The following is a 21,586-nucleotide window of genomic DNA, read 5'->3' on the forward strand; positions in this document are numbered from 1 at the left end:
TTGCAGGAGGGTACGGGCTCTTGGGCATGGCACAGAGAACTGCTACGATCGTGGGGTCGGGAGGATCCCTCAAGGTTGTAGAGGCCGTTCGGCTGCAGAGCTTTCTTGTGGCAGGGCAGAGTTGCGTCGGCACAACTGCTGGTTCTCTACCACTGTAGCCTTTGGTGGTCTCAGGTAGCAGTATGTTGCATCAACTTGGGTGTCCACTCTCAACTGCGGCAGTTCTTGGAGTTCTCTTGTAGCAGGGAGTCACATCGAAACAAGTGTCTGTCCTCCGTGTGGTGGTTGCTCTAGGTCTTGAACCAGCGGACTAAGTGGACTATAGCCTCTAGACCAGAGGGAGGTTCTTGACACTTTTGGTGAAGGTTGCGGCGTATCCAGGATTTCGTGGAGGCTGGCCAGGGTTTCTGGAAGGACAGCAGGTCAAGTGGTCAAACCAGGTGCAGGTGGTGGAGTTCTTGCCGGGTTCAGTCTGCAGTGGTTCTGTTCCTGGTCCAGCATTGGTCCTGGTCCGTCTTCTTCTTTGGTCCATCGAACTTGAGGAACAAGGTTCAGGGGAGCCCATAAATACAACATTTTATAAAATTTCTAATTTCGTTTTGGATCTAGTGCCCCATGTGCGAAAAAGAGACAGGACAAAAACGTTTGTCAAACTTCCCCTCAACACATGCATTTATTCCACATGTATTTTGTCTTGTATATAGTGTACATTCTATATCACTCAATGACTATATGTCACTTTGTTCACCACAGTCACTCATTGCTTCTTGACACAATTGTATGTGTAATTGTGACAGCCTATAGCATTCAATGCTCAGTCAGAATATATTATTGAGTATTATATCCTGGTGTGTGTGTGTTTGCTTTTTCGGCCTGTGAATTAGCTTCTTTTTGGAAATCATTGATGTGTGCATTTAAAAAAAAAAGTAATTTTCTTTAGTATTACAACAGTACCCTAAGTAATTGCATACAGCCCGACAGAACCACCTGTTTTTTCTGATATCAATACCCAGGTTCTGAGGGACACTGGGTCGCCCCAATATAGTTAATATAATACCAAAATGCATTACTAGCATGGCTACTTGGATAAGAATGTGAATTTTGACATGATGTGCAGAGAAGCCTGGATGGGCGTTTCACTTGCATTTTGAAAATCTGTATCACTATACCTCTGAAAGAAGATTGAAAATAAAAAAGAAGATTGTGATTACTATGGATTACACATGATTATTGATCATTGTGCAGGCTGTGCATCTCGGGGTGGTGCGCGACGGAGCACCAGGACATTTTTAACGCGGTGATGTGTGCCATGTCGACTCTTTAGTTTAAACTGCACCAAAACACGTAGGCTGCAATGGCAGTGTGTGGGTGATAAGGTAAGGGGTCTCTGAGGGTGGCATAATAAATGCTGAAGCCCTCGGAAGGCCTGCTATGGTCATAAGGCCCTTGGTACCAGAGGTACCTTTTACAAGGGACATACATGTGGCCCAAAAGTGTGTCAATTGTGAAACAAAGGTACAGTTTTGGTAATGAACACTGGTGCTTGGGCCTAGATAGCAAGGTCCTAGCACACACTCGGTCAAGTTGGCATCAGGTATCTAGCAAAAAAAGTTAGGGGTAACCATGCAAATAGGGACACTTCTTCCCTACACTTTAAATGAAGACATTAGTAACTAAGCCCATCTGATTTGGGTTTCTGCACATTATTAGATCTGTTGCTGTTTTACAAGGTATAGCCAGGTGCCTAACTGGTGCTAACATGGTTATTCAACGTCAAAGGCTGGCTTGTTGACATTTTCCCTTGACTTTATTGCCATTTTCAAACACATGTTGTCCCTCTCTACTCAGCAAAGGTCTCTGCAAAGCGCCTCAAGATCTGGCATTGATCACTGAAGGTTTTTCACTAGCAGCAGCATAGATAGATCCAGGCCGGACCAGCAATTGTTTAAAAGGAGCTGGAGGTCCTCGTGCTTCTCAGTTCTAAACAAATGTTGGATATGTGGGATTACTCCTACATCTTCCAAATATCTTACTGGGGCTGCAGAATGCGGCTCTTTACTTACAGTGATATGATTATTGAACCTCAGCCCTTATGCTTCTTCCAATAGTTACCAATCATCCAGCAGGTTTAATTTCAAAAGGCCTCCCTGAGTGATTCGGGTGATGTGCCTCGTGTTCATTCGCCAAATGATTGGGTTCTACCTGCTTTTCAGCCCTCTGTAATCAATTAACAGCACCTTAGGAATGGGTGACCTCTTCACTTCAGGTCATCCCGACACACTTTTCCCAGTCCTGTGCTTTTAATTTATAAATTCAGTGCTACGTGACCTACAAATCATTGTTGTATGTTCATCTGGTTAGCTCGATAACATACGTCCCCTTGCTGCCGCATTCTGGCCTAGTCTGCAGGGCGAGAGGGGAGTAGGTACCTGTTTCTGGTCTAACCCGTCTGGCGGGTTGGGGCCTGCACGCACACCTGCGGTCATTTGGGTATGGTATGGGAAGGTGGGGCGTGTCCCACAGAGTTGTCGCCCTCTTTCTTTCCCAGCTGTCGTGCCGCAGTTGTGCACCTGGAGCCTTCGTCGTGCGTCGGTGAAATCTTAAGGTGAGTCCAGCCCCCCTCCCCCTTTATCTGAGGCCTCGATGTCTTTTAGGTCGGTTGCTCCGGCCGTATTGGTTGCGTGATTTAGCGCAATATGGCGAGTATTAGCGGGCAGGGGTCTGGCTCGGCCCGTGCTGAGATCATTGGTTTCCAGCACGGCACGGCCTATTCGCTCGGCTGATATGAGGTGGGTGCGTGCTGTTGGAACCAGCTCTCTCGCTCTCCCCGACTTAAATAATGATATTGGGCAGATTGGTTATTACAACATTTGGCTTGTCGGAATCTTTCGCACAGGGAAAGCGTCCAGCGCGAATTTCTCCCATATGCTCAGCCATTTCTTGCTTTGCCAGATTAAAACAGACGAAAGACTGATCCTTTTACAAACCAATTTCTAGCCCAATAAGTTAAAAATAGTACGAAATAATGTATGAAATAGACCAAAATGTGGCAACCCGCACAAACATATTTTTTACAGCGCAACCGGGAAAAAATATAGGAACACGTCGGGTATATTTAAGTAATCTTTGTGAAATGCCTTCTGTTAATTGGCACAATGCATTAGCCATAACAGCGTTTTATTTTCAATAAAATCGTTCACATAAACCGTTCTTGTACTGCAACGGTTCCATAAGGCGTTTAGTCCACAGGGTGGCACTGCTTCACTATTCAATTTTACCCAGTGGTCGAAGTGGGAAAGAAAAAGTAGGGGAACTGTGGGTGGAGAATCAGGGGGCGGAAATAACCGAAGATTGAATCAGTGGGCGGAGTCAGGGGCGTGGCTAGAAATAGCAAAACATACCAATTTTTGCACGTTTAGCATTTCACTGACCAGTTACAGCTTATAACGTTATTTAATTAAAAACAATGGATAAACATGTTTATTTGAGGTTTAATTCAGGAAAAGCAAACACTCATAGGGAATACAGGTTTATGTAAAGTGTGTGAAATGTAAGCAGGAACAACATGTTACCTTAATGCTTTTACTCTCATTGTTCAGACATCCATGATTATTTTTTGTCTTGTAGGGACTCTTCAGGAGAATCTAGACTCACGGAAACCCACAAAGGCTCCCTCATATTCATGTCAGCCAGCTAGCTGCTCAATCATAATATAGCAAAAAGAACAACTGGTGGACAGAATGCAGAACAATGTCATACATTCACCCCAGTACAGAGATCTGGGCCTAAATCCATTGTTATTTTGCTCACCATGCCATTCCAGTTTGGAGGCAGTTTGGGGTGAAATGTGTATTGTCTCCTTGGTTATAGGTAACCAAGATTCGTGGAAAGTGGCCCTCATTTACAGTCCAAAGTTGGAGGCAGCCATATGCAAATCAGTTTTGATCCTGAACTGCCAGGCCAGGTCCTCCCTGGACTAGAAACAAGCATCCTAGACCGCTTTCGGGCTTTCAGCCCTCATCAGCCAGGATAGCTTGATTCCAGTAGCATGGAGAGCACAGGACTCATGTCTGAGCATACCCGTCCCACTCGGGGTGACAAATGCAAAAAGAACAATTGATGGACAGAATGCAGAACAATGTCACACATTCACCTCAGTACAGAGATCCAGGTCTAAATCCATAGTTTTTTTGCTCACCGTGCCATTCCAGTTTGGACCCAGTTTGGGGTGAAATGTGTATTGTCTCCTTGGTTATAGGTAACCAAGAGTTATGAAAGTGGCCCTCATTTACAGTCCCCAAGCGCCAAAACTCATTTTGTGGAGAAGCTCGTCGAAGCTATTGCACCTTATGCTATAGCTACAGAGAATTTTCTTCTATTAGGAGACATAAATTATCATCTGGACCAAACTCTTGACCCCCATACTGCTGACCTGACTACAAACCTTGATACCCTACAGCTTAATATACTCCCGACAGGCCCAACTCATATAGCGGGACATGCATTAGACCTTATATGCACAAATTCCCCCAAAGTTAAAATTAGACAGATTGACCCAGTCCTGTGGACCATCCATTATGTTATTAAATTTACCATTGCGTGCCCTCAGTTCGAACCCCAAAAAACTACCCAAGTTAAACTGAGTAGACCATAGAACAAAATTACCTCAGATTCTTCTGCTGAGCATATCTCACCTCCAGTCATCACCGACAAGAGTGATCCTAACATAGCTGCCAGAGAACTGGAATCTGCAATAGTCTTGGCATTAGATCGCAGTGCCCCAGCCCGAGTATCAAAACCTCCTAAGAAAAATTCACCTTGGTTTACGCCAGATCTGGACCGAACTAAACATGCAGTCAGAGTAGCTGAAAGGAAATGGCGGAAAACTAAAGATTCAAATGACAGGGTTCAATATAAAATCGCCCACAGACAATACATGAAAGGAATCGCTGAGGCGAATAAGGCATATCTTGGTAATAGGATATCTCTGGCATCTAACTCACATAGAGAGTTATATAACATAGTGAAAGATTTCACCAACCCCCCTGCTAGCCAGCAGTCACTTGACGAATCTAAAGAATGGGTAGATGCTGTGGCAGTATATTTCCACGATAAAATTAACGAAATTCATAAACGTTTTCCTCAGTCACCTTCCACCGGTCAGACAGTAGTCTCGTCCATCAGCAATTGCAGAGACCCCAACAATTCTATTTCCACACTAGGGGAATTTCCTTCATTCACTGAAACACAGGTTGAGACAATCCTACTCCAAATGAAGTCTGGGGCCCCCGGAGACCCGGCCTCTCCTCAAATTCTATCAAAATTTGCTCCTGCTCTGATCCCGGCTTTAACAAAAACGCTAAATCAGTCCCTACTTCACTCTTCTGTTCCACTACATTGGAAGGAAGCAGTTATTAGACCAATCTTAAAAAAAACTTCTGCCGATCCTAAATCACTCCCTAATTATTGGCCAATCTCACTCCTTCCCCTATTTGGTAAGATTATGGAATCCTTAATAAATAAACACCTTAAATCACATCTGGAGATAAACAAGCTCCTGGACCCTTCACTATCAGGCTTCAGGGCGTTCCACAGCACCAAGACTGCCCTTCTTGAAGTTGTGGGCAGCACTAGACTCTAACCAGTCAGCCATACTGGTCTTGCTTGACCTGTCTGCGGCCTTCGACACCATCTCGCATCACATTCTTTTAGAACGCCTTGCTGAGGTTGGTGTCGAAGGCTCCGCACTATGCTGGATAAAAAGTTATCTGAAAAACAGACGGTCCAAGGTCGAAGTCGGTGCCCACTCCTCCAACTTCTATGATAACGATAAGGGCGTCCCACAGGGATCCATATTGAGCCCTACGCTCTTTAACTTGTATGTGTCCCCTCTTGCTAAGGTCATTCGAGCACACAGCTTTGGGACCGTGTCCTACGCGGATGACAATCAATTACTGATCACTATCAATCAGAACCCGGATGTCACCAAATTGAGATTTAAAAATTGCATGGTAGATATTCATGACTGGATGACTAGAAACTTTTTAATGATTAACGCAGGAAAGATAGAGGTTCTGCTGTTCGGAAAGGCAGATAAAATTTGGTCCGATGACTGGTGGCCTGCCTCCCTCGGCCCATGCCCCACTCCCAAATCCTCAGTGAGGAATCTCGGGGTAACAATCAACAATAAACTGCCCATGTCCGAACATATTAGCAAAGTAGTAGGCACCAGCTATGGCCTCATGCGTAGTCTGAGAAAAATCTTTAAGTGGCTCCCCCTCTCAGCTCGTATGCCATTAGTACAGGGACTTATTGTTAGTAGAATTGACTACGGGAACGCACTCCTGGCTTCATCAAATACCACCTTGCTTGCCCACCTACAGGTTCTACAAAACACTGCAGCTAGATTGGTGCTTGACCTTCCTTCCCGCACCCCCTCATCACCCTGCTTAAAAACCTTGCACTGGCTCCCAATACAAAAACGTATTAAATTCAAATTATGCTGCCTCGTCCACAAATCCATCAATGGACATGGCCCTGCATATCTAGAACAAAAACTTAAGGTCTACCACCCGGTGAGAACATTAAGATCTTCCACCAAGTTTCTCCTAAATGTCCCCAGGGTACGTACTGCCAGAAACGATGACACAGCCTTCAGTAAAACAGCTCCTGTAGCATGGAACTCCCTGCCCCTCCAGATCAGGACGGAACCCGACTACCTGAGATTCCGCAGACAGTTAAAAACATGGCTTTTTTAGACCAGCCTCTGCCTGCATGGTTATCTGATAGGAGTTTCTTCTGCAAGCGCTCTGAGACCTTCGGGTGAGTTATGCGCTATATAAATGAAATGGAAAATGGAAATGGACCCAGCCATATGCAAATCAGTCTTGATGCTGCGCCCAATGGGAACAGTCCAGCCCAAACTGCCAGGCCATATGTATTTAAGAGTCCTTTCATTCGGGAAGTGAACACAAAGCAGTACCCACTGAACTATGCACATAACATATTGCTCTTTGATATGCATGGTACATGTTCTTTGCAGCAGGCATATTACCCCATTGCGCTACCTTAGATGAGTAAAACAGCCACTAGACAAAACATGCTCCCATCTCTCTCCAGCAGGTACATTGATCACCAACATTCACTGCTCCCACCCTGTTCACTGCTCCCGCCCTGTTCTCTGCTCCTGCCCCGTTCACTGCTCCTGCCCTGTTCACTGCTCCTGCCCCGTTGACTGCTCCTGCCCCGTTGACTGCTCCTGCCCCGTTGACTGCTCCTGCCCCGTTGACTGCTCCTGCCCCGTTGACTGCTCCTGCCCCGTTGACTGCTCCTGTCCCATTGACTGCTCCTGCCCCGTTCACTGCTCCTGCCCCGTTGACTGCTCCTGCCCCGTTCACTGCTCCTGCCCTGTTCACAACTCCTGCTCATGCCTAATCACCGCTCCTGCCCCATTACTTCTACTGCTTCGTCACCCCTCCTGCCCTGTCACCCCTCCTGCCCCGTCACCTCTCCTGCCCATCACCTCTCCTGCCCATCACTTCACCTACCTGTCATGTCACCTGCCCGTCACGTCTTGTGCCCGGTCACCTCTCCTGTCCTGTTGCCTCTCCTTCCAAGTCACCTCTCCTGCCCCGTCGCCTCTCCTGCCCTGTTCACTGCTCCTGCCCTGTTCACTGCTCCTGCCCTGTTCACTGCTCCTGCCCCGTTCACTGCTCCTGCCCCGTTCACTGCTCCTGCCCCGTTCACCGCTCCTGCCCCGTTCACTGCTCCTGCCCCGTTCACCGCTCCTGCCCTGTTCACCGCTCCTGCCCCGTTCACCGCTCCTGCCCCGTTCACCGCTCCTGCCCCGTTCACTGCTCCTGCCCCGTTCACTGCTCCTGCCCCGTTCACCGCTCCTGCCCCGTTCACCGCTCCTGCCCCGTTCACCGCTCCTGCCCCGTAACAGCTCTATCTCATGCCCTGTCACCTCTCCTGCCCCATCACTACTCCTGTCCGTCACCTCCCCTGTCCATCACCTCTCCTGCCCTGTCATCTCTCCTGCTCCGTCACTTCTCCTGCCCCGCCACTTCTCCTGCCCGGTCACCTCTCCTGCCCAGTCACCTCTCCTGCCCAGTTACCTCTCCTGCCCAGTCATCTCTTTTTCATGTTGCCTCTCCTGCTCTGTCACTGCTCCTGGCCCGTCACTTTTCCTGCCTTGTCACATTTCCTACCCCATCACTTCTCCTGTCCCATCACTTCTCCTGCCCTGTTCACTGTTCTTATCCGTTCACTGCCCCTATCAGTTCACTGCTCTTGCCGGTACCGCTCCTGCCCATTCCTTATCACCGCTCCTGCCCCTTCACTTCCCCTGCCCCATCACTTCTCCTGTCCCATCGCCTCTCCTTTCCTGTCACCTCTCCTGTCCCACATCTGAAGCACATGTTCCCAAGTGCTGTGCAGCCTAAAAGCCGTCTGTTTATTTTGCCTCACTGTAGCGAGGATGTTATATCTGGGGATTCTTTGGAAGATTAGGATTTCGGGCCTGCATACTGTGTGTCTGATATAATTGCACGTAGACCAGAGAATAGCACGCAGCCCTACTGAGCTGCCCATAGGCTCCTGGAAGTACCACCTTGTTTACTTATGTTTCACTCAGTTATTTAGTTGGCAGTCAGCAGATCAGTGACTCAATGCATTCATCGCAAATGTGCCTCGTCAGGGCGGCAGCATTCTCGGAGCCAGCTGTTCTTGAACAGGTAACTTTGGATATTGTACCAGAGTAGTTTTATTTTACAAGGAAACCCCCAGGGCTCTGCTAATGGTGGAAAAGCTGACTTTGCCATTTCACTGTAAACTCCCTGCTGATGTGTAAACCCTCCGTGCACTAAAGATATCTCTGTATCTGTTACTGCTTTAGAAGCACAGAACAAAGCACAGTGTAGCTTCAGGGCTCTGCCACGCTTTAACCACACTCCCCGCTGGCCCAAGGGCTTCCTAGAAAGGCATCTCCCAGGCGCATTGTCATTCGAAAGGAGATAATCGACCGCAATCGGAATGACAATGGGCCGCCCTCCGTCTGTGGAGCTCAGGGAGGGGTTGCTGCAGCCTCTGGAGCTCAACAGAGAAGTGCGAGCAGCCCCTGGAATCTGAAAGGAAAAGTTTTCGTTTGCCGTCCCGGGACGATATTTTGACAGAAAGAAGTAGGGGAACGGACTGAAATATTTTCTAGAAGTAGGGGCACGCCGTGCCCTTCCGTTCCCGCCCACTTCTACCACTGATTTTACCAAACTCGAGGCTGAACGAGGATAGTTGATGCTATTTATTCTTTTTAAAATTGAACTGTTTCATGCGAGGGTACGATTCACGTGGCCAGGATGTTTGACACACTGTGACCTTTTATTGTGATTACACTTCATTGTTTTGTGCAGAGCTGAATCGATCTGCCTGTGTGGCAAATTGTTTGGTAGTACAGGTGTATCACCGGACATAATGACATTATTCAATGCCGCACTGCACACTCCAATCACAGACAGGGTAGGAAATAGCCCCCCTCTCTTGCTCTTCTTCCTGAGCTGTGACAGTGTAATCACAGAGCGAAGGGTGTTGGAGCGCTTTGTAAGTGTTTCATAGCTCATATCATATGTAAATCACACTTCGTGGTCTGTATAATTTATAACACTTACCCATCTTCTTCACTGCACTATTTACCACTACATTGAAGACGTCGCAGGCCGGTCTCTTCCTCAGATATTTACATAACAAGCTGTCGAGAAGGCCCTTTAATGCAATGCAATAGGTCTCGCATTTGCAAGAGTTTCAGCTATTAGTATTGTAAATGACAATGCCTTTTATTTATGTTTTAAAACCTAAAACATAAAATGCATTGTCATGACAATGCAAATAGCTCAAACTCATGTGAATGCGAGACCTATTGCATTGCAAATGCTTGTTTAGGGTAGCCAGAGTTGCCCAGTCACAGCTGTGTAATTTTAATTTTGGTGCTGTATCAGCATAAGCTGCTCTGGGCAGCTTAATTCTTGCCCGTTGGGCACATTGGGATGCTGTAGGCGACCATCGTAAATGGGATTTTCCTCATCGGGATTTAGTTTGGACAATGAAGCCAGCAGCCATCCTTGATTTCGTTTGAACAGGGAGGCCAGCAACCATCATTTGAATCTTCTTTCGACTTTCTGGGGCATGGGCTTGCACTCTGCAACCCATCAAGAAGGTCATATACTTTGGGTTAGAATGGTGGTTTGATCCTTCGACTACAATGCATGGCAGTAACTGAATGGTGGGAGGACTCGCTTGCGAGAAGAGGTTGGTGAGCTAGGTGATAAAGATAGGAGCTATGTTGAAATGTAAAAAATATATTATTTTGAGCCTAGCTCACGGTGACCAGCTCACTACTTCAATAGGAGTTAACAGCAAAATACATTCTCCAGCTACATATTTACATTTTAAGGGCCGTATGTATCATCAACCTGATTTGCGATTCAGTAATAGCAATTTTTTTTAGAAATCGCTATTTCAGAATCGCAAATTGGGCTGTATGTACAAATTTGCAATTTATTCGCGAATTCTTAGTATTCTATAATTGCGATTCGCAAATTGTGAATCGCAATTAAGGAATACTTTCCCATTCATTTCTATGGGCCAGAAGACCCATAGGAATGAATGGGAAGTTATTCTCAATTTGCGATTCGCAATTTGAGAATCGCAAATTGAGAATAATTTCAAGGGTGCAGGGGTGTCCAAAGGACACCCTGTTGCACCCCTGAAATAAGCATGGGTGCACATGTGGCGCGAATACATGCCCTAAGGGCATGTATGTGCGTCACATGGCACTTTGAAAAATGCAAAAATGTGCATCTTTTTTAAGGAATTCGCAACTTACCACCAACTTGAAGTTGGTGGTAATTGGCGATTCCTTAAGTACAATTTGCAATTTTTTTTTGCTTTATACAATGCATTTAAGGAATTGCAAAATTTGCGATTCCTTAAATGCAATTGCAAAATAAGGAATGGCAAATTTTGCGATTCCTTATTTTGCACCAGATTTTCCTTAAGTAATACCATTTAGCAAATTTGCATTCGCAAACGCCGAAATTCTGTGAATTTCGGCGTTTGCGAATGCAAATTTGCTTGATACATATGGCCCTTTCTCTCAAACTTTACTCTTTTATAAATGGAGAGGTATACACTTCCATGGCCAGCTCTGATGATTGCTATTTCTGCTGGGCCTGATGTTTTACTCCTGGGCAAGTCACCTGTTTGCAGTCCAAGGTTTTAAGGAACCCCAAGAGTTTGCACAGTGAACTACTCACCATGTACATTTGTAGCATGGCTTCAGCCCTCACAGATGAGCATCACTCCATGGGATGGAATTGGGCCTGTCTTTATGCCCTGGAGGTGGCAGTCGTTATTTGCCAGGAGAAGCAACAACTTCACACTTTAATAAGAGGTCAGAGAGATTGAGTTGTGCTTCGCAACGCAACATGTTATTAAATAATCTATTTTGACCCTCCCTCACTTGAGACTGCAAGTGCAACATTGTTGCTTTCCACAGGATACTTTGATTTCAGCAGTGTGCTGATCTCAGTGTAGAGCTATTGTCACCCTTTACCAGATAACTTTCCCTCAATATTCATCCACTCTGTACTTAATCTAATACTATCGGTACATATGGCTGAGATACCCGCCACCCCCTCTCGACACAATCCCCAAGGATGGGAAACCGGAAACGGTTCTGAACTTTTGGAAGACGGGAGGGAGTGACCCTCCCGGCCGTATTTATTAAAATATGAAACAAAATCAAAACATTAAAATAACAGTTTCATATTATGTACAATTTCATTTCCACATCACGATGTTTGGCTAACCTTAACATATTTCTAATACAAAGGTTCTCCTAGCCGAACTAACATCCTACAAAACATTTAACTTGAAATTGTACATCCTAACTTTTAAGGGCCAACGGCAAGGTCGCAACCGGTGTCAGATCCCTAAACCAGAAATACCTCCCCCACTTGTGAGGGGCGACCGCACAGAGGCGTACCTCAAGTGCATCTACCAATTTCCCTTGACTTGACGGGGGCCCCAATGAACTCGACGCCATTTAAAGGTCATCCGAGGACTCGTGTGAGGTGTCTAGAAGGTAGCGTAAACCCCCTCCCCACCCCACACAACTTACCACATCTGCCGTCGCAGGTGTCCTGGCCCCGGGAAATTCCCCAGGAGGGGCCCGTAGCCCCTCCTATCCAGGAAGGGGCCTTGACCGCCTTTCCTTTCCTTCCGGCGGCCCATCCTTAGAAGGGACCGCCTCCCCGTTGAGGGGCCAATGGCCACCTCCCCCGAGCGCTCCCATCCATAATGGGTGACGCCCCCCCATAGGGATCTTCCAATTACTGCTCACCGATCATGACCTTACCGCCCGACCAAAATAAATACGACAATTTAACTAAAACTACTAATTACAAAACAACCCTAACTATTTCACGTATGATTACCGATCAACACTAGTGCAAAATCACTTTATTGGAAAAAACATACTGTAAATGACCATTCTTTATTGCATACTCAAAATAACACGACAATCATCACAACCTGTAAGAAATAGAGTTACCACATCAAAACTTTATTTAAAACAACTGGCTGTCCTCAGGGGCTGGTGGGTGGGTCAAAATTGGCTCTTCGTTCCGTCTCGAGCTCACGTGCAGCGGGGAGGTGCAGCTTCAGAGCACAGGAACAAGAGGATGCTTTCTTGGCTTGTTGCTCCTTTTATCCGTCTTCGGGCGGGCGTAAACCCGCCTCCGCCTGCCTCCCTGGGCGTGGCCGGCCGCGTCAGTGTCTAGGACAACCCACTCCAGGGCGGGAAAAAGGCGCGCCCCGGCTACGCCGCTTCGGGCATACCAGCCGAGACTCGCCTCCCGCCCAAGATGGCCTCCCGGGGGGATCGAGGTACTCCACCATACGTTCGGGGGGACCGAATGGTCGCCCCTTTCCATATGGCTAAGATACCCGCCACCCCCTCTCGACACAATCCCCAAGGATGGGAAACCGGAAACGGTTCTGAACTTTTGGAAGACGGGAGGGAGTGACCCTCCCGGCCGTATTTATTAAAATATGAAACAAAATCAAAACATTAAAATAACAGTTTCATATTATGTACAATTTCATTTCCACATCACGATGTTTGGCTAACCTTAACATATTTCTAATACAAAGGTTCTCCTAGCCGAACTAACATCCTACAAAACATTTAACTTGAAATTGTACATCCTAACTTTTAAGGGCCAACGGCAAGGTCGCAACCGGTGTCAGATCCCTAAACCAGAAATATCTCCCCCACTTGTGAGGGGCGACCACACAGAGGCGTACCTCAAGTGCATCTACCAATTTCCCTTGACTTGACGGGGGCCCCAATGAACTCGACGCCATTTAAAGGTCGTCCGAGGACTCGTGTGAGGTGTCTAGAAGGTAGCGTAAACCCCCTCCCCACCCCACACAACTTACCACATCTGCCGTCGCAGGTGTCCTGGCCCCGGGAAATTCCCCAGGAGGGGCCCGTAGCCCCTCCTATCCAGGAAGGGGCCTTGACCGCCTTTACTTTCCTTCCGGCGGCCCATCCTTAGAAGGGACCGCCTCCCCGTTGAGGGGCCAATGGCCACCTCCCCCGAGCGCTCCCATCCGTAATGGGTGACGCCCCCCCCATAGGGATCTTCCAATTACTGCTCACCGATCATGACCTTACCGCCACAGGCCGGATAGTTGACCGGCTATCCGGACCCCGCACAACAACTCCTGCCTAAAGGTCATGTTTTAAACTCTTTAGCCAAGCTATGAGGTCTCCTATGAGTAACTCATTCCCCACCCGGGACAAATGGACCCCATCACCCAGGTACATACTGTCCCCCTTAATACAACCATGCGGGATAGAATGCAGTGTACTTGAACGAAACAATCTACCCAATTTATTATTTACTTTCTTCACTGAGTGATTCAGAGCAGAAACCGAATTCGCCCCCCGCCACACTTTCCGTGGAATCATATGGGACCATGCAATTGTGCACCCTGGAACTCTTCTCGCCAACCAACTTACAGTGGAGAGCATTGCCTCGAGAAGAAGTCGTCTACCAGTGGCCACCAAATCGTTGCCCCCAAGATGGACTATGATTATAGACGGCGGTGACCTTGTCCGCCCTAACAAACCCTCGAAAAAGGATTGAAATTGGTCAATACAGAGCCCGCCCCTTCCGTAGAAGGTCACCCTGTACCCGTATTCCCCAGCCATGTGAATCATGTCACCTGCTTTGAATACGTCCGCGGCACGCCTCACGTATGAGTGGCCCACGACCCACACCACTTTGCCCGCAGCCGGTGATGTCTGACCGCTGGTTCCCAGGTGTCGGGTCGACTGCACAGTCCGCCCCGCCTCGTGAGCTTGCGAAACTGTAAACCAAACAAAAACAAGAAGCATGAGTTAATCATTACAGCTTTACAACATGTGCAACCGCACATACTTTTTGTAACAATTCGAGGACCAACGCCCCAGACGTTTCACTTTTTCCACACTCAGACCCCTGGCTGTAGCCTCAGTAGCAGCCCCTATCCGAAAGGAATGGGTCCCGAACTCGCCGGGGTTCAAGCCCGCGGCCGAAATTGACATCGCAAGCACCCGCTGGAACTGAAACCTCGTCAGTGGGGTGGCGTCAGCGTGTCTCAACAAGGTTCCCCCCCATGATGCCACCCTCTGCGCCAAAAATTCTTCTACGCAAACAACAGGGCACATGGGAGACCCGGGAATCCTATGTATGATTATGCAGTCCCCAATCGCACCCTGATCGGTCTTGGACCTGACAAACGAGACAGTCATCGTCTCCCCCTTAACCTGAATGTGCTCTCGGCACAGTCCCCCCACCGTATCCTGCTTGTTCCTTGCCACCAGTTCGCTTACCCGCATAGCCCCATGGAATGCTAGCGCAAAAGCGGCTCGGAATAACACTGTTTCATACCGGGATGAACATGTCGCAGGGAGTACAGAAAACAACAGGGCCAACCTATCCAGGCCTATCGGGTGTCTCCGATCTACTCTGCGACCCTCCAGACGTTGCCACCCACGTAGCGCTTTCTGCACCACGAAAGACGCTGTCGGGTCCCGGATCCCATGAGCCCTTGCCATAAAGGAAATGGCGTCCCGATGCCTCTGGGCCGTAGCTACTGATTTGCCTGCCCGATGTAGAGACAGCAAAAATTTTACGACAAGCTCTTCCTGGCCCCAAAGCTCCCCCCTAGCAGAACCCAAAAAGGACCAATAGGAACGAAACGCCCCTTCATATGCCTTCCTTGTCCTGGGTGCTAAACTCTCTCCCACGAGGTTTTGTAGTTCGGGGCACCGAGAGACCAGAGAGCTTCGGGAAAGGGTGCCGCCACCCGGTCCGCTGTGGGCAGAAAACCCCAGAAGGCCTGCATACGGAAACGAGAAAGTGCATCAGCCGCTTGATTCAACACCCCCGGGACATGTCGCGCCCTAAAGAGCACATTCAACTGCATACACAATAACACAATTTCCTTGAGCAGTCTCAGAATCCATTTGCAACGTGCTGCCTGACTATTGATACACTCAACCACGGTCATGTTATCAGACCAGAACACCACAGAGTGATCCCGGAACCCCTCAGGCCATGTTTTCAGGGCCACCAAAATTGGGAAGAGTTCGAGAAAAGCAATGTTACTCGTCAGCCCGCACTCGTGCCACCATGACGGCCATTTTTGAGCCGACCATTGCGTACCGAATATGGCCCCAAAACCTATACTCCCCGCCGAGTCTGTCCACAGCCCCAGCTCCTCGGAGGACACCGCCGGTTTGTTCCAGACAATTCGACCATTGAAATCCGCCAAGAATGCCAGCCAAATGCGCATGTCCTGGCGAATCTCTGCCGAGAGCCTCGTGCGGTGGTGTCCTTCAGGCCGACCATGGCTTGTGCAATCGAGCGGGAAAAGGGGCGGGCCATTGGCATTACTCTGAGGGCAAAATTCAACTGGCCCACTGTTTGTTGCAATTGATGCAGGTTTACCTTAGACTCTTGAATACATGTTTCAAGGGATGCCCTGAATTTTAACACTTTTTCTTTGGGTAACCGAAAACAACCTTCCTCCGAGTCGAGCTCGATCCCCAGAAACTCGAGTGAAGTCGAGGGGCCAACAGTCTTACCTGGTGCCAATGGCACACCAAAATGCTTCATTAAGGCACAAAATTCGTTTAAAGCCTGTCCACATTCCGGGTCCCCGGCTGCCCCCAGGAACAGAAAGTCATCGAGATAATGCATAACATGCTGAAAACCCGTCCTTCTTGTGAATACCCATTGTAGAAAACAACTGAACTTTTCAAAATAAGCACAAGATATAGAGCATCCCATTGGCATACATCTATTCATATAATAGCGGCCCTGAAACATGAAACCAAGAAGACGCTGATCGTCTGGGTGTACCGGGAGCAACCGGAACGCTGACTCGATGTCTGATTTTGCCATCAGCGCCCCGGGCCCCAGGCGATTCAACATGGCGACGGCCTCATCGAAAGATGCGTACCGCACCGAACACACTTCCGGGTCTATCGCATCATTCACGGAAAGACCTCGTGGGGCTGACAAGTTATGTATTAGCCTAAACTCACCCGGGTCCTTCTTGGGGACCACCCCTAATGGGGAACAAACAAAGTTAGGAACTGGTGGAAAATCGAATGGACCGGCAACCCGCCCTCGAGTCACCTCTTTCCCAATCTTTACCCGTACCACTGCCGTATGCTGCAGGACCAACAGTTGGTTCTTACAACTTGCTTCACCCCGAAAATCCCCCACTGGAATGCGGAAACCATATGAAAAACCGTCTCGCAACACCACAGCGGAGACATGGTCCGGGTATTCGTTGAGCCAAGGAATCATTGCCATGGTATCAATCGGGGTAGGTAAAGGCGCCCCTCGGACTATTTCAGACCTGTTTGGCGCTTCCCCTACCACCGTTATCACCCGTTTTGGCTCTGCACATGGTCTCAGGATGGGAGGATTGTCCACACCCCCCACATTCATGTCTAAACTTGCATGACCCTTGGGGCCTTGTACATTTTCCCCTGTTAAAATTCCAACAAATCCCCTTTTTACCTGCGTTGCCACTCGACTTCGAGTGGTGCTCGTTACCTGCACCCGTCCGAAAGGGTGTCCCAGAGGATTGGCGGGAAGACTCACCCCCGTTACTCCCCGACAATGGTACTTTTAACATGCCTGAATTCTCCATTTTTTGCCAAGAAATGGAGTCATAACAATCCCATGTTAGAGCTGGGTCGTGCTCCTTAGCCTTCCTAAAAAGATTGTCATAACAAAACCACTGATTGCCCTCGTATGCTAGAGAATACTCCATGATACGTGTCTGGTAAATAGGCAACTCCGTCAACAATTCAGGCCTTCGCTCACCCGTAATGGAGGTAAAAATGCCAAACGCTCTGCCCCAAGTACCTATGTTTTCGTCGACCTTAAAGGCGGCCATTTTTGCGCGCCAAACACTCGGATGCATAAGCTCTTTTTGGCCCTTCACATGCTCCATCTCGTAATGGTCAGTAAGCAAAGAAAACATGTTCACATACTTATCGGCCCAAATCTTTTCCTTAATTTCAAGTGGAACATGCTGGGCCACTTTCTCCCTTCGTGAGGGTACAGACCCCTCCCCCGCAATCGGCAGTAGCCGCTTACCTGCACTAGGTGCTGTACTTGCTGCCGAACTCGCGCCTGCTGCAATCTCAGCCACCGGAACCTGTGGGGGAACAGACGATGGTGCCTTCGCAGCCTCTCTAGATTCCCGCAGTTGTCTCATTACTGCCCTGGCGTCGTCAGCCGTGGTGCCCTCACTATCTTTTCCCAACCACGCTGCCAGTTGTGCCGCCAACTCGGGAGGCATTTCCTCTCCGTTCACGGGGGTGACTACCACGGGGATTGGATGCCCCTCCTTCGGAACCGGGGTAGGCTCCTCTATCGGTGTATCGGGAACCGGGGCCTCCCCCCCAGGTGCCCCCCTCCTGGACCTCTTGCCTCTCCCGCTAGGGACTACTCCCGGCAATGCTGGTCCGACGATTCGCTTCGGTCCTCCCTCCCCATTCTTTACCGCCATCTGCTTCTTCAAATCGGCTACTTCCTTTATGAGCATGCGGAGCATCTGATCGGTCCCGACCCGCTTTCCGACCTTCTTGCCCGGCATTCTTGAACGAAGATATCTGTAAAACAAAGACAAAAATTACAACGCTCAAAATTGGCTCTTCGTTCCGTCTCGAGCTCACGTGCAGCGGGGAGGTGCAGCTTCAGAGCACAGGAACAAGAGGATGCTTTCTTGGCTTGTTGCTCCTTTTATCCGTCTTCGGGCGGGCGTAAACCCGCCTCCGCCTGCCTCCCTGGGCGTGGCCGGCCGCGTCAGTGTCTAGGACAACCCACTCCAGGGCGGGAAAAAGGCGCGCCCCGGCTACGCCGCTTCGGGCATACCAGCCGAGACTCGCCTCCCGCCCAAGATGGCCTCACGGGGGGATCGAGGTACTCCACCATACGTTCGGGGGGACCGAATGGTCGCCCCTTTCCAATCTGTGCGGACTTCTAAATGCTAGAGAAAGCAGCACATGGGACCCCTCGCGTACAAAGGCAGCATTGTATAAAGATATATGCTGGTTCACCTTGTTTAAACTACAATCCTATTTATTCTGATATAATCTGCAAACATATAGAGGACGGTGGGAGTCCTGAGGGCTCTACATAGGCTTTACAGTTGGTAATACATTCAGTTACTTATAAGGACGCTTCTTTTAAGTAAATGACACCCACCCCTGGGGCACGGTTTTGAAAACTAGACCACATGGAAAATTCAGGGTGTGGTGAGTTGTGTGGCTCTCACTAGCTTTTCATACATGGAAGCCCTTGCAAACCTCACAGTTTGAATAAAAACATTCTTTCCTCACATTTCTGTGTTGCAAAATTCTAGCATCTGTGAGGACTCACAAATTTCCTACCACCTAGTATTTTTCCAATTGGTTAACCCTAGTGCCTGTGACAGAAAAGGAGGGAACACAACATGGCACATCACATTTTTCCATCAAAACTGACCCTCTTTTTGCAATGCTGCTAGCTGTAGATTTTAGTCCCTTGATCAACCAACATCTACAATAATCTTGCAAACCTGCATATTTTGTAATACTAGATACCTGGAGAAATCCAGGATGTGGTGACTTGTTTGTCTCTGACCTTCTTTTCTTACGCATATGCCCTTGCAAGCATCATGCTTTGAATAAAAAATACATTTTTCTCACATTTCTGTGATGGAAGTTCTGGACTCTGAGGAGCGGCAAATTCCCTACCACCTATCATTACCCCACCTCTCGATAAAAATGGTGCCTCACTTGTGTGGGTAAAAATTGCAAAAAACACAGTTGATGGACAGAATGCAGAACAATGTCTTACATTCACCCCAGTACAAAGATCTGGACCTAAATCCATCGTTTTTTTGCACTCCACACCACCCTAGGTCAGACAATGGCTATGTGCAAATCAGCCTTGACCCTGTGCCTCATGGGAACAGTCCAGCCCGGACTACCAAGCCATGTCTTTCCTAGACCGGAATCAAGCATCCAAGGACCGGTTTCTGGCTAGCAGCCTTCTTCAGCCTGGATAGCTTGACTCCAGTGATGTGGAGAGCCTGGGACTCATGTCTGAGCATACCCAGCCCACTCGGGGTGAAAATTGCAAAAAACACAGTTGATAGACAGAATTAGAACAATGGCTTACATTCACCCCAGTACAAAGATCTGGGCCTAAATCCATCTTTTTTTTGCACTCCACACCACACGAGGTCAGACAATGGCTATATGCAAATCAGCCTTGACCCTGTGCCTCATGGGAACAGTCCAGCCCAAACTACCAAGCCATGGGCCAGATGTATCAAGGCTTTTGCGACTCGCAAACGGCCTTTTAGCATTTTTTCATACGTAAGAAAAAAACGCAATTTAAGGAATCGCAATAATTTGCGATTCCTAATTTTGCCATAGCATTTAAGGAATCGCAAATTTTGCGATTCCTTAAATGATATGTATGTAACTTTTTTAAATTGCGATTTTGTGTTAAGAAATCGCAAATTACCACCAACTTGTAGTTGGTGGTAATTTGCGATTTCTTTAAAGAATGCCCTATTTGGCATTTGTAAGGGTGGCATGTAAGGCACATACATGCCCATAGGGCATTATGTGCGCCACATGCACACACATGTAAATTTCAGGGGTGCAGCAGGGTGTCTTTGAGACACCCCTGCACCCTTGAAATAATTCTCAAATTGCGATTAGCAAATTGCGAATTCACAATTTGAGAATTATTGCACTATCATTCCTATGGGCCTCCTGGCCCATAGGAATGCATTGGAAATTATTCCTTATTTGCGTTTTCGCAAAATGCGAATTCGCAAAAAAAGAATATAAAGAAATCACTAAAAAATAGCGATTTTGTACATACATTCCATTTTGCGAATTTTAAATAGCGATTCGCAAAAAATCGCTATTTAGAATTCGCTAATCGGAATCTTGATACATCTGCCCCATGTCTTTCCTAGACCGGAATCAAGCATCCAAGGACCGGTTTCTGGCTATCAGCCTTCTTCAGCCTGGATAGCTTGACTCCAGTGATGTGCAGACCCCAGATCTGTGTACTGGGGTGAATGTAAGACATTGTTCTGCATTCTGTCCACTGGAATCAAGCTATCCAGAGTGTCGTCAGCGTACGACAGGACTTCCAAACCAAAGGATCTTACAAGCCTAACAAGTGGGGCCACATAAATATTGAAAAGGGTAGGGCTCAAAGATGAGCCCTGATGGACCCCACATTGCAAATGCTTGACTGAGGAGAGGAAGTCCCCCAGTTTAACCCTTTGTTCATGCTGACTAAGAAAAGATGTTAAAAGGCTCAGGGTGGGTCCATCCACTCCCATCTCACTGAGACGGGTGGTCAGAATCGTGGGAGACAGTGTGTCAAAGGTGGCTGTAAGGTCGAGCAGGATCAGAAGAGTCGTCTGACCACTGTCGACCTTGGCGCGGATGTTATTGACTGCCACTGTAAGCTCTGATTCTGTGCTGTGTGCCTTCCGGAAACCATGCTGAGAAGGATCTAGCAGGCACGAGTTATCAAGGAAGGCACTCAGATGGTGATTAAGATGGGCCTCGAGCAGCTTAGCGGGTGCAGGAAGAAGGGAAATAGGATGGAAGTTTTTTAGTATCCTAGGGTCCAAGGTGGGCTTTTTCAGGATACCTCACCATGTTTAAAAAAAAATTTTTTTTAAGAATGGAATCATCGTCTTAACACGCACAAACTTGACTCATGTTTTATTAACCGATTTTCCTCTCTTTTATACTGTAAAGGTTTTAAATAACCATACACAATAAAGTATCCCAGACCATTATAGCCTTCCGTACCTTATCTGTTTCAAACGTTGCACATAGAAATGCTCTCTGCCGGTCGCCTAGCCAGCCTGCTGGCACTCGGCAGGCACTCAAGTATATTCATTCTAGTTGTGGTGTAGAGTGCTTTATAATGCT

General features: G+C 48.0%; 1 protein-coding gene across 3 annotated transcripts in view; it reads left to right on the plus strand.

Annotated features, from left to right (window-relative positions):
* Positions 1-2,498: 2,498 nt before the first annotated feature.
* The window catches only part of LOC147701307 (putative methyltransferase DDB_G0268948), a 214,079-nt gene continuing 194,991 nt past the window's right edge, over positions 2,499-21,586 (plus strand). For 2 of the 3 annotated variants that reach the window (XM_086928620.1, XM_086928621.1), the window contains exon 1: positions 8,670-8,735. In XM_086928620.1, coding sequence (XP_086784746.1) covers positions 8,670-8,735 — 66 coding nt within the window. Of the gene's footprint in view, positions 2,606-8,669; positions 8,736-21,586 lie in introns of those variants that run through there. The other variant, XM_086928622.1, reaches the window with a different exon arrangement.

Source organism: Lissotriton vulgaris, chromosome 7 (assembly GCF_964263255.1).
Source record: "Lissotriton vulgaris chromosome 7, aLisVul1.2, whole genome shotgun sequence".
Classification (NCBI taxonomy): Eukaryota; Metazoa; Chordata; class Amphibia; order Caudata; family Salamandridae; genus Lissotriton; species Lissotriton vulgaris.